General features: G+C 43.2%; 1 protein-coding gene across 1 annotated transcript; it reads left to right on the top strand.

Annotated features, from left to right (window-relative positions):
• The first annotated feature begins 47 nt into the window (after positions 1–47).
• On the top strand, positions 48–7,761 carry LOC114788485 (phosphatidylinositol 4-kinase type 2-beta-like). The gene is made up of 10 exons (XM_028977111.1): positions 48–544; positions 1,982–2,133; positions 3,929–4,129; positions 4,277–4,408; positions 4,618–4,771; positions 5,058–5,122; positions 5,357–5,456; positions 6,270–6,403; positions 6,507–6,566; positions 6,691–7,761. Exons 1-10 carry the CDS (start codon positions 229–231, stop codon positions 6,865–6,867), a joined length of 1,491 nt encoding a protein of 496 aa, XP_028832944.1. The 5' UTR covers positions 48–228; the 3' UTR covers positions 6,868–7,761.
• Positions 7,762–14,042: the final 6,281 nt, after the last annotated feature.

Raw genomic sequence — 14,042 nt, 5'->3', positions numbered from 1 at the left:
GAGGTGACGGTGCCTTTAAATCCGCGTCCTCCATGGCGGCGAGGCGCGCATGCGCGGTACGAGGAGGAAGAAGCTGGGCTGAAGTGACAGATGATGTGGACATGGACGCGGTGAAGCCGCGCACTCGCTGTTGAGCGGTTCAAAATCCTCCCCGCGGCGGAAGATGAGGGCGCTGAACAGGGCCGCGGAGCGCCAGAACCGGAGGAGCCTCCCGACAGTCCCGCCGCGATGATGGCAGAATGTGATCCCGGCGAGAGCGAAGCGGACCTGGGCAGCGCCGGGACCAACTTTTCCCCGCCCGTCCTGCTCGACCGGAACCGGGCCGCCACCACGCTCACGCTGTCCCTGAACCCGGGCGGCGCGGTGCGGATCTCGGACTCGTGCGAAAGCGTCCTGACCGAGCTGGAGGCGGAGGGCTCGGGGGAGGATGCGCTCCTGTTGCCCGGCGCTGCCGGAAATCTGTCACCGCGCGGGGGTAAAGACCGGCGGCCGAGGCGCCACCGGCACAGCTCGTCGTCGGACAAAGAAAATTTAGCGTCGCCAGGTGAAAATGCTCGGTTCCACGGATGAAATACTTCTGTCGGTGTTCGTTTTTGTCGCGTTTTGTGTAATGGTTGGCCGGACACGTGAAGCTGCTTTTGGGGCGGAATCGTGAAATCGTGTCGGTCAAACAGGTGATGTCATCGCTTCTCGTTTGCATTTGGGAGAACTAGCTCGTTAACGCGGCTAATTGCGGCACGTACATTTGGAATACGGACTACGTAATGCCGGGATTTTTAAAACTATGATGTTCGGAGAGTTTATAAAAAGAGAACCCGCGACGACGCAGTCGTTTCCATGGAAACGTGGATCGCATGTCGTCGCGTTGCCCTGCAGAAGGATGGCTGCCCCCGCGGGGCTTTAAAGGAACATCTGGGCCACGATTGCGTGAAAATCAGAATCCATTATTAGTAACGCATGAGGAGTGGATGTATTGTTCTCCAAAGGACGACTTTTTCTATACAGCGGATCCAGCAACGCAGCAGTATTTACATAACACGTGTGAACAAGGACCTGACCTCCGGCTAAAGGTCAGCGCAAGGTTCAACGGGACCGGTGACCGCACCAAGGCTCTGTTTCGTCGGTCCAAAAGTCCTCTAGATTATCTCAGGGATGCTGTTGAATAGCAGTGGTTCAAAGGTCACTGTTACCGGCGTAGCCTATCGAGGGGTTATCGCCACACACCTGCTGCGCGTCGACACGTTTGCTTTCCCCCGTCCGGTGGAGTGGCTTTGGCCGGAAGCCTGCTGTTGAATATTTAATTCTCATCCGAACAGCCCTGATTACTTAATGGAGCGAGTGCAGCTTGCAGGAGAGCCAGGCTAGACTGGCCAGCTGAGGAGTGTGTGTGTGAGAGAGAGAGAGAGAGAGAGAGAAAGTGATGTCTCATTTGCACACGTCTCCCTGGCTGAGACTAATTACGCCGGCTGTTGGTTATTTCTTAACTTATTTATGCTCCAGCACTTTCGAAGCTCCTGTCTTGTTTACGTCCCGCTCGCCCGCTCTCTCTCTCTCTCTCTCTCTCTCTCTCTCATGCCCACGTTTCGTTCATCCGCCAATGTTTTGTATTGTTATCATTTCGTCTCCTAATTGGAGACATACGGTGATCAGTCAGCAGAAAAACTGAGACACAGCGGCGGGCGGGCGATTGAATTGGATTGGGGCCTAGACGTCACCATGGTTTTGCAAGTCTTTTGCATATTTTGCACTTGTGTGATCACTATGTGTGTGTGTGTGTGTGTGTGTGTGTATGTATGTGTGACTGTTGTGCTGAGACCCAGGCATTTATCTACTTTATAAAATAATGTCTTAACAGCAATAATAATATATTTTTTTGGATTGCAATATAATTCAAATTATTCCAGTTACGCATAATAATTCCAATGAAATGCCTTCACGCCTTTGTTAGTACCACATCTTTAAAAAGTTTCTCCTGTGGCAGGAAACAGCAGCGGCGACTTCAACCATTTCCCTGAGGATCCCACTTTTGCTGAGATTATCCGACGGGCCGAGGAGGCCATTGAGAGTGGCGTCTTCCCTGAAAGGATCTCCCAGGGATCCAGCGGGAGTTACTTTGTCAAGGATCCCAAAGGGGTGAGTGATCGAGCGGCCTGATCTGGTGAAAATACTGAAAGGTTCGCTGTCAGCATTATTTTTGCATGTTTTGTGGACTTTTGTATGTACATTTACATTTAAAGGCATTTGGCAGAGTGACTTGCTTCCATGTTACCATCGATGAAGTGATTGTTTCTGGTTCACTAGGACCCCAACTATCAATACAATCTTTTTATTCACTCTGTTGTAGTTTCTATACATACGTTCATACAAGTTAATCTAAATATTCTCTAAAGAGGAAGGTCTTGAGCTGCCGTTTGAAGGTGCTCAGTGACTGAGCTGTTCTGACCTCGAGGGGAAGTTCATTTCTCCACCGAGAGGCCAAGACGGAGAAGAGCCATGCTGAGCCTAAATTCCAAGCCTCTTCCGGATTGACAAGAGAATCTTGTGGTTAACGGTGTCAAATGCTGCAGACATGTCACGGAGAATAAGAACCGATGATAGTTTTTCAGATCTGGCCGCATGTAGCTGCTCGGTAACAGCCAGAAGGGCGGTCTCAGTAGAATGGGCTGTTCTGAAGCCAGATTGGTTAGGATCCAGGAGGTTGTTCTGTGATAGATGAAGTGATAGCTGATTGTAGACACAGCGCTCAAGGATTTTATAAAGAAATGAGAGGAGGGAAACTGGTCTGTAATTGTTGATGTCTGTAGGATCAGCAGTGGGTTTCTTTAGGATTGGAATAACCCTGGCTGTTTTAAAGGCGGATGGTACATGGCCAGATGACATTGAGCTGTTTATGATATAAGAAATGAAAGGGATGAGGTCAGGGGAGATGGTTTGGAGCATTGCAGATGGGATTGGATCTAGTGGACAGGTGTAGTTGGATTGCCTGTAGATATTATCTGAAAGATTTCGTCTGATGTGAGCTTAGAAAACTGATGTAGAGCAATTGTAGAATCTTGAGAGTATGTGTGATGTATGTGTTGTATGTGTGAAAGAGGCCAGGCAGATGTATCTGCTGTTTAGAGAGCAGAGTGGTGAAAAGCACCAACACTACACTTCATTTCCTCCATCACACCAGAATGAGAGTGAGTGTTATTCCCGATGCTACTGGCCCTGGACCGTCTCCAAATGGCTGTAATAGACGTTTGGAGAGCGCCGTGCATTTTGATCAGGAGCCAATCGTAGTTCCCAATCTGATCTGTTTAGCGGTGCGCTGTTTGCACTTGACCAGCTAATATTTACTTAGCTCGGTCTTGCACTTACCCAACACTAACCTATTTTATTCATTTAATATTGGTTCTGTTTTTTTGTTTTGGTTTGATGAGACATTATGTTATGATTAAAGGGCCCAAATTCAGACCACACTGGATTGTCCACGTCATCTATATTCTCCTTATGTGTTTATGCTGGTGTACTTCACGAAACTATTTCCTCATGCTTTGAGTTGTCGTGCCCTCCTCCTTCCTCTCTTCCTCAAAAGAGAGAAAAAATGTATCACTACATTCAGAATAAACATTTACTTTTCAGTTTCATATTAGCACAGTGTTTAACAATATAGAACATCTGCATGTTACAGTATATCAGGACATGGGACTGGTCCATACTGACACGTGATTGGTGGCTCATGCTGGCTTGTACATGAACTGTTACATTTTATCCAGTGTGCTACTGGGGGATATAATGCTGGTTCTTGGGGAACCCCTCTGTTCTTAGTGTTTAAATTAGACACGGGCTGTGAAGTCATTCACCATTCTGATGTTAGACTATCTTGAAGTACCTTTGCAAATTTTATATAAGTGTTGTTTTTTTTTTTTTGTTTTTCCCCCTTTAGAAAATTATTGGCGTTTTTAAACCAAAGTCAGAGGAGCCATATGGACACCTGAACCCAAAATGGACCAAATACTTCCACAAGGTGTGCTGCCCCTGCTGCTTCGGCCGTGGCTGCCTCATTCCCAATCAGGGCTACCTCTCCGAGGCTGCTGCCTCGCTCGTCGACCAAAAGTTAGGTCTAGGAGTGGTTCCCAAAACAAAGGTAGGTGCAGTCCTTCGGAACACAATTCTGTAGTCTGAACCATGGCTGTGTGTGGTTTGGGGGTTAATGAGGAGTCCCAACCAGATTCTCCTCCTGTTGCCTCCTCAACTGCTTAGTGTCGTGTGTTTCTGCTATTTGTCAAATTAGGTTGTGTATCTAGCCAGTGAGACGTTTCATTATAGTGCCATTGATCGGGCGAAATCGAGAGGAAAGAAATATGCACTCGAAAAGGTTCCCAAGGTTGGTCGGAGGTTTCACCGTGTTGGCCTTCCTCCAAAGGTACCATCTAATGAGACATGAAAATTCATACACCCTAAACACAAGTATATAGTTGATCATTTTTACTTTTAAATCTAAGCATATCATCACTGTAAGCATTTATACGATACATTTGCCTACTGACAGGTCTAATTCCTGTGTAGACTCTGTACCCCATTATACACATTTATGGGTATTATAAACTTTTATGTGCATTATGCACCACATAGGTGGGCTCCTTCCAGCTGTTTGTGGAAGGCTATCGGGAGGCCGACTTCTGGCTGAGGAAGTTTGAGGCTGACCCGCTCCCGGAGAACATGAGAAAGCAGCTACAGTCCCAGTTTGAAAGGCTGGTTGTCCTGGATTACGTCATACGCAATACGGGTAAACTACGCTACTCTTTCTGAAGTCACAGCGCCACACATAGGCAAATAAATTCATTCCAAAATAATTTAATGCTTAGCTAATTTCCTGAAATGTGCTGAATGTAAGAGGCTGTGATGACATAAATAAGACATAAATGGCCTTGTGCCTACGACTATGTCACACTCGTGAACATATCCCACTGTATTCTTCTCATGCTGTTTTGTGCAGACAACCTTACAGTAATACTGTGGGGTGTAAAGTACGATATTTCCTTAATTTCCTTAATTTTTTTATTCTTCTCTAGACAGAGGAAACGATAACTGGTTAATTGAGTACGAGAACCCAGAAGACAGTGATGCCACAGAAAAGGTGAGCTGCATTCAACAAATCAGAGCTCAGCTTGCAGTTTGCCATGTAATAGCTGAGGTACAGTTAAACTGGTATTAAACTGGTCAACAGCTGCAGAACTCTGTTAGATTGAGTTCTTACCCTCTCTAGTCTGCATATTTGATTTGAGTGCATGTTGCTGACCTTCAGTAAAAGAAAGTTGTTTTTTTTTGTTTTTTTTTCTTTCTTCTCTCCTTCCTTTCTTCCATTATCTAGGATTCTGAGAGCGCCTCCACAAAGGACTCTGCTATCAAGATAGCAGCTATAGACAATGGCCTGGCCTTCCCATTCAAACACCCAGATGAATGGCGAGCATGTAAGTACATGAAAACAGAAATTCCAATTATTTCTGCAAAAGTACAGTACATGTTGCTCCAACTGTATACTGAACTTACTTAACAGTGTTTAGTTTGCATTGCATTCAACTGTTGTGGTTAACACGTGGTAAAAAAATATGTGTAATATGTGGTTAATATGTGTAAAAAACAAGCTGATTTATCAGGCTGAAACAGGAAAAAAATATATACTGCTCAAAAAAATAAAGGGAACACAAAAATAAGACTTCCTAGATCTGAATGGATGAAATATTTTCATTAAATACTTTGTTCTTCACTTAGTTGAATGTGCTGGCAACAAAATCACACAAAAATTATCAATGGAAATCAAATTTATCAACCCACGGAGGTCTGGATTTGGAGTCACACTCAATATTAAGAAAAAGCAATACATGTTTGAATCTTTTTGCCTCTTTTTACCTTCATGGCTGCTTTGTTCACTATGGTCATCTTTAAAAGCCGCTTCATGAGATCCTCATCAACATGAATGAATGATAAGAAAGTGTTCAGCATAAACCTTCAGGACCGTTTGAAACCTTCCATGTTGTCTAACTTAAGGTGGTCCAGAGAAGCCAAGAGTGTGAAATGCTGCTATTATAGCAAGAGCTCCCTGCTTCGGAGAGACCCTCAAATGTTCAACGTTTTTGTTTGTTACGTAACCTCAGATGTGTTATTTTAGACTCATAATTGAGTAGGTGCATCCAGGCTTTTCACTGGTAGTGTACATGCAAAATGAGACTGGCCACAGTTTCACAGCCCAAATCTAACTGTTGCCTTGCAACCTGTGTTTTCAGACCCCTTCCACTGGGCGTGGCTGCCTCAGGCCAAAGTGCCCTTCGCACAGGAGACCAGAGATCTGGTTCTCTCCCGACTCTCAGACATGAATTTTGTTCAGGACCTCTGTGAGGACCTGTACGAGATGTTTAAGGTAGAGGCAGTGCTCCCAAAAAAAATTCACTCGAGTGTTTTGCACAATCACTAAAGCTCGGTTTCTAATAAGTGCATCTTTTTATTTTCTTTTTAACCCCCAGACTGATAAGGGGTTTGACAAAACCATGTTTGAGAAACAGATGTCGGTCATGAGGGGACAGGTAAGGCTTCTCCAAAAGTCCTTTTGTTTTATTTATTATTGGTTTTTCACCAGAAATCACCACGGTGGGCTCGAAGCATCGCTGCTCTGTTAATTATAAGAACTTTTCCCCTCCTCTGCGGTAGATACTCAACCTGACTCAGGCCCTGAAGGACGGAAAGAGCCCCATCCAGCTGGTGCGGATGCCCCGTGTGGTGGTGGAGCGTAGCCGCGGTGGAGGAGGCCAGGGTCGGGTGGTGCAGCTGAGCAACGCCTTCACCCAAACCATTCACTGCAAGAGACCGTTCTTCACGTCTTGGTAGATCGTTTGTCACGTCCTTTGAGAGTCACCATTCCTTTTGTGGCAGGTCCTGAGGACCGTAAACCACCCCCGTAGGCTCTGTGTAACCCTCATGAGAACTATGCTGAGGATATGGAGGCTTCTTCTGTTGATCACTTCACTAGGTGACCTGGGGGTTAGGCAGTGTCTGTGATTGGACTGGCAGTGTGATTTAGGTGTTATGAAGGTGCTGAGAGGAGTTACATGTTGTGACAACAGGAGGGGAAAGTGCAAATTCTACAGAGACTTGCTTACCTTTGTGAGAAATCTGGGTCCATTTTTTTTTTTTCCCTCTCTCTTCTGCCTCTGCATAGCACTGTTACCGCTTAGCAGCAGCAATTTCGGGGGCTCAAAGGGAACTTTAATTTTTTTGCAGGGGGGGGGGTGATAAAGGACATAATCCTCAACCATGTTACTCAAATTCTTAGCTGCCAAATATTTTTTTTTTTTTCTTTCTTTTCTTTTTTTCTTTTTTTAGATGAATGGTGGTTAAGAGTTAATTAAAACTTGAATTAAATAAAAGGTGTTGCTTGAATGTACCTGCAAGTTTACATTTTTGACTACAGTTCAGACATTTCACTGCACTGGAGCACAGCTGATTTATGGTGTTTTCTTACAATGAATGTATTTGTCTATTGAAGCGTATTTGAATACAGGCAACAGTGTGCGAGCTGGTGAGAAGGGTGGGTGACTCCTGCTGTAAAATGAGCTCAATGAGATAAAAAAAATATCAACCAACTCTGCTGATTAGTTACCAGGTGTTTCTTATGAACTTGCATATGCATCTTGGATTTTTTTAAAAGTTGATAATCAATAATTAAAAGTAGAAATGTATATTTGATGTCATGTAATAAAATAAAATTTGGGTTGGATTAAACTTGCGTTCTTGAATTGTCTTATAAACAGTTTTTGTAAGTAATGCACAACATTTTCTCCTCACATGAGTGTCCTTGACATTTTCAAGGCACGAGATTAATTGTATTAGAGTAATTGATCTACATATGACTTTTATAATGCTGGTATAGAAATTTTTACAATCGAGGATAATCCTGCAGATGAGGGGATCAGAGGTTTCACATACTACAGTCTTGGGCAGTGGTCAACATGATCATTGTTTTGTTGTGTCTCGGCGTGCCTCATGACCAAAGCGCCTCGTGATACTCATACACATGAAACAATGTCTGCAATGTGTGCAGGAGAGGAAAGCTCAGTTCAGTGCAGTTCTGCCCTCTCTTGGTCAAAAGTCCAAAGAGCCAAAAACTAAGAACTGAACTTGAATCATGATTGGATTCCTGTAACTCCCTTCTAGCCGGTCTAGCTATAGGGACTGTCCCTATCTCTACTGATTGATTAAATAACAAATATGTGAATTTGCAGATGGTTTGCAGTGGCTCTAAACCATATAAACGGGTACTTTTAGCACTAATTTTGTTAATAAACAAATAGAATAGGTGTGATGCCACCAGATGGAGTTGCGCCATAGGTCTTGGTTGAAAGAGGCATCTGTCAACAGGGAGAGAGGGAGGTCCAGGAAGAAAAGAGGCAACTGAGAGTTCACAGACGCTCAAAATATAGACACATTGTCCAAAACTCTCCAATATAACTTTATTTATAAGCGCGCTCTCGTTACTGTTGGATTTGCGCCGCACGCTTTTGAAGCGAAGACGAAGCGTAAACGTCCCCGATCTGCCGGCGCCAGGGTGCGCGCAAGGTGCGCGGACGCGCGCAAGAGACGAGGCGCGCACCCCGGGGCGCAGAACGGTCCGTGCGCCCCTGGCGGCAGGGGAGAGAACAGCACCACCTGCTACCGACAACTAGCTACAAGCACAGATGCAGTCGGGCATTCTGTGTGCATCGATTCAGAATAAAGGCCTCAAAGTGGAAGCTGCTGACTTGATATTAAATAAGAATAGTTGTCATTCTGTTTTCGTCATGACTATATTTCTTATGCGAGCTGTGTGTTTTCCCCGTGCTTTGAAGCATGTACCTTTAGGAGTTCAGAGAAGTGGCTGCATTTATTACAGCTTGCTCTCCATTAAGTGAAAAGTGAAAGTGAAGATTGTCATTGTGAAAAGCTGCAGCACAGAACACGGTGACACAACGAAACGTGTCCTCTGCTTTTAACCATCACCCTTGGTGAGCAGTGGGCAGCCATGACAGGCGCCCGGGGGGAGCAGTGTGAGGGGACAGTGTTCAGTGGCACCTCAGTGGCACCTTGGCAGACCGGGATTCAAACCGGCAACCTTCTGATTATGGGGCCGCTTCCATAACCACTAGGCCACCACTGCACCATACTTTGAAGGAATTTCATTTAGAAAATGTAATGGGCTTGATTAGGACTCATTATACACAGGAACAGTAGAACAGTTATAGACCACTTTACCGCACCCTCTGTGTATTATTTTTTTTTTTTATGAAAGCCACACATGATGATGAACCATCACAGAGACGTGTATACAGGGTCAGGAAGTTAAAGTTCTTCCTTCTCTGTAATTGAGGGAAAGGGTATGACCCAGTAGGAAATTAAATGTCGAAAGGAAACAATCTGGTGGTCTTACTGCAGTTGGCTTTGATGCGGGCTCGGCCTCCGGGCTACTGCTGCACTGCCTGCATTTAAACGGGTCCATGTTTGGGGCAAAGCCAGGATTCCTTCAGCTTCCTTCAGTAAGGCCAGGATTCCTTCAGCTTCCTTCAATCCTTAGATATCTGGACTGTGTTTAATCCGTCACCCCAATGACTGATCTGGAATCAGCTCTTCCAACCAATTATTTCCCATAACAATCCTCAGCCTCCCTCAGAATGTCACTACAACTAAGATGTGGTGGCCTCCATAAGTTGTGTGCTTCTGAACTTGAAACCAAGGTGTTTAGACCGCAAACAGCATTTTTCAGAGTGGGATTCGTGAATTGAGATAAATTACTTTGAAGTCAGTGGGGCAAATGTTCTATTAGAGAAAAAGGTGGGACAGTATAGAGATAACAAAAGACACAGACTTTGCACTCCAATGAATCAAGTTGGCTTAACCAGAGGAAGATTGTTAAGGAAGAAGCACAAGTGTACGGAAATGCTTGTGAACCCTTGGTGGCCTGGTCTAAATGTCTTCCCAATCTTCTATTGAACATGCATCACATACCTGGCATATGCTCACACACAGTCTTTATATTTATTCTATATTGCTGCTTCTAAATAAACCATTACTACTAATAATAAATACAACAATACTTTAATGCATGCTGTAAAGTGAAATATTCCAGAAGCTCTCCAAAGCACATTTAAAAATTTTGTCCCACATCTTCATTTGAACATCCATCCATAAAATAATATCAAATCAATTTAGTTTATTGGGATAATCTCTTGGGATCAGAGTGGGGAAATACTGAAGGACCTGAAAGTGTCACGGACTCTGGAATTGTATCCAAGATTGAGTTTATGGGTCTACCATGAGAAATATAATGAAGAACAGTGCTATCACTAGAAAACCCCAAACCACTGCTTTGCAAAAATAAATTCCAGGGCAGAATATTCTGAAAAAAATATAGATGCAATATGCAGTGTATCAACAGATTGGGCAGAATAGTAGTTTACAGTCAAACACTGACATTCAATCACCGGCTGGGATGTGCAGTGAATTTGGAGACCCACCTCCATGGGTTTTAACCAATTTCTGGACATTTTGTTAGTCACCCTCATTGCAAGACACAAACCAAGCATGAAGTCAAAGGAATTGTCTGTAGACCTCCAAGACAGGAGATGACCGGCCTCCTAAACTGAGCGATTGGAAAGAAGGACATTAGTGGTCGGGCAGTAGTAGCCTAGTGGATAAGGAAATGGACTCATAACCTGAATGTTGCCAGTTCGACTCCTGAGCCACCATGGTGCATCTGAGGTGCCACTGAGCAAAGCGCCGTCCCCACACACTGCTCCCTGGGCGCCTGTCATGGCTGCCCACTGCTCACCAAGGGTGATGGTTAAAAGCAGAGGACACATTTCATTGTGTCACCGTGTCCTGTGCTTCACAATGACAATCTCTTACTCACATTAACAAGATTTGACTGAGAAAGCATGCATGTATCTGGGCTTGTGAGAAATGACTGTTACCATGTGACATCTTACGAAGTAAACCAATCACTGTCTTTGTTCTGCTTTCATGCATTTCCACCAGTGCTCTGATTCTGCATGATGGAACATGATTAGTGTATTCCAGCAATTACATTTTAGTAATGCTGCTTACAAAATCTCGTTGTACTATAGCACTAATTTTGACTGTGCATAGACAATAAAGTATTTAATATGTAAAGTGTTAAAGCTGCAGATTGGTTTATGTTTGAAATTATGGACGTGGGTCACATACTAATAAAGACGTTTTTTTAATTATATACTAATGATTTGTTAATGCACCATCAGTGAATTTCATGGTGACCCTATTAGTCTTTCCTTGTTTGTCCCTTTGTTTTGTTTTTATTTATTTTTGCTGGTTTCCCCTATTTGTGAATTTGCATTTGCCTTCATTTTGATTTGCCCGAAGCCTTAATAGATTTGCTTTTCCCCCGACCTGATTTTTTATCCTTTGCGTGAAAGATTGTTTTACTTTACTTTCCTTGTTTTCTTTGGGTTTGGGTTTTTTTTTTATGTACGTTGGTGTTTCGGGGTGCATACGTGTATACACATCTGGCTGTGATTTGTCCTGAGGCTATGAGAATGATGGAGATTTACGTTTGTGGTGTCTCTGTTTTTGTAGTGATTTTTAGGGGAACTTTCAGGACATTTTATGTGTTTATTTGAGATTTTTCCTCTAGTTTGAGTGTTGTTGAAGTTTGCTGTGTATCAGAATCAGGCCTCTGCTTCCTGTTTGCAAGTGCTTGTGTGCCTTTGAGGGTGCATGATCGGGTCCCTAGGCCGCATTAGAATTTTTTGGAGTTTTGTTTGGAGTCCCTCAGTGAACACACCCCGAAACAAGCGAGCTGCACACAGCAGGAGTCATAATCAGAGGAGCCTGTAGCATAACGTCATGTACGTTCCGGTGTTTCGTTTTTTGTGCTCGTGGAACTTTTCTTCTACCACGGTCTCGCTCATTTTCTGCATGTACCCCTGCTTATCTCTGAACCAACAATCAGAAGAGATACGTGCGTTCCTCCCACATAGAAGACACGTGGGGTTTTGTTCTGGTGTGCCAGCCATTTTGTGCCATCTGCTGCTGTAATTTTACAGTTTCTCTAGCGGCTATTTCAATTGCACAAGACAATGACAACACTTTCTGTTAAAAGTACCTTTTGTATTGTCTCATTGTGCAAACCATATAGGAGACTGTCTCTTAGAGCGTCACTTAGATTTGAACCAAAATCACAATGTTCAGCCATTCTCCTTGACTCCTCATTTTCAGCTAATTTTCGTTTATGGAACCAAGTGGTCTAAGGTTCAGGTGATTCTGTAGCACGTCCACAATTTCCTGATAGGATTTCTCAGCTGGCTTAGCAGGAGCTAGCAGGCTATGAAGCAAATTATAGGTTTTAGCTCCCATAATCCCATAAAACAGCTGCCTTTTCCCCAATGTTAATATCATTAGCCAGGCAGTACTGCTTGATGTTCCGCATACGTCATCTTCGGCAGTGCAATCGAAACTCTCCATCCGTCCAATCATGCCCGCCATCTCTGTTTTCCCTTCCGTTAGATGGTCTATTCAGAGCGGAGACTTCACTGGCGAAATCTAACACTTACACACGCACATGCGTACACATTGCACAAACAATACAAAAATGTATAAATACATTATAATTTTTCTTAGTCTAGCACCTAACAATCTCCGAGCATGCTCTTCATTGACAAGTCTAAGCCTTATCTAAGCCTCTTAGTTTGTAAACTCAATATTCTATAGAAATCGAACGAGAATTGCTGGTGTCTTCCTCTTGTAAGTCGCTTTGGATAAAAGCATCTGCTAAATAAAGTAAAGTAAAGTAAAGTAAAGAAATCTCATCGCCACTTGTGTATGTTGCCTTTACACACACATTCAACCGTGGTGAACAGACAACAGGAACTTGACTCCATTTACTTTAAATACACTCTCTATTGTACTCTCTATTTAAATACACTCTCAGAAACAAACAGGATGCTTTGTCAGTGTTTATCAGAAAAAAATTCTATTAACCCACTGGTTCTTCAGAGTCTTGTGTGACCTTTCCCTTTATGATGACATAAGGGGAAATTCCATCTGAATGCTCTCTGAATGGTGAACCAGAATGGCCAAAGTACTCTTTATACATATCACCATTTCTAGCCACCACAAGACCATAGACATTTTAGGGGAACTCGTATTAATGTTAGATAATCTAAAGTTAAAATTTCAAAACAGGAGACATTTAAGATAAAATACATTAACGTTGTATTTTAGAAGAGCATCTGGTGTCTGCTGAGAAAAATGTAGTTGACAACCCACACGTTCAAGAGTCTTAAATTTGATGAAATTGGCCTTAAAAAGATATTTTAAAGTCTAAAATATGGCTTCCTTCAACCTGCAGACATGTTTTGCTGCTTTTTTTTTTTTGTTAATTTTTTCTTCTTTCAATGCTGTACTATTCACAACATGAATAATATATAACAATAATAAGTGCATTAATACTTTTTTCAGAGGAAAAACAATCTTTATTCATAATTTCATAATGATATTAAATTGTCAGTATTACAGAGGAAAAGTTTGATTACAGGGTGTGTCTCAATTCAGGACCAGATCCTTCAGAGAACACAGTTTATGTAGGTCCGGCAGTAGACAGCCTTGCCTACTGGTTATTACAGTGCCCAAAGGCTATAACATTTGCATCACAAAATACAGACCTTTCAAATTATAAAGAATTTAATCAAACATGACATAATTATTCATTTGCATTGTGACAACAGTAGTGTTTGGCGAAAAAACATCCAGGATAGGTTGAGCCACAAAGGATTCATCTGATTCATCACCTTCCTGCACCAACAACATAAGACTACATTTGTGTAGTGCCCTTCGAATCAGGACAACCGCGCCAGGCTGCCTTGAAACCCCTTTAAATGGGTTTAATGCCTGTAGTTGTGCAGCCTAGCACATTAACAAGTTTGTTCTTTTTAGGATGGTGACTGCACTTCTGATCGCGACTTTCCATGATCTGCTGTTTGTTCTTGAGGGTACGC

Source organism: Denticeps clupeoides, chromosome 4 (assembly GCF_900700375.1).
Source record: "Denticeps clupeoides chromosome 4, fDenClu1.1, whole genome shotgun sequence".
Taxonomy (NCBI): Eukaryota; Metazoa; Chordata; class Actinopteri; order Clupeiformes; family Denticipitidae; genus Denticeps; species Denticeps clupeoides.
Note: the sequence above shows the minus strand (reverse complement) of the source record. Positions and strands in the feature narration are given on the sequence as shown.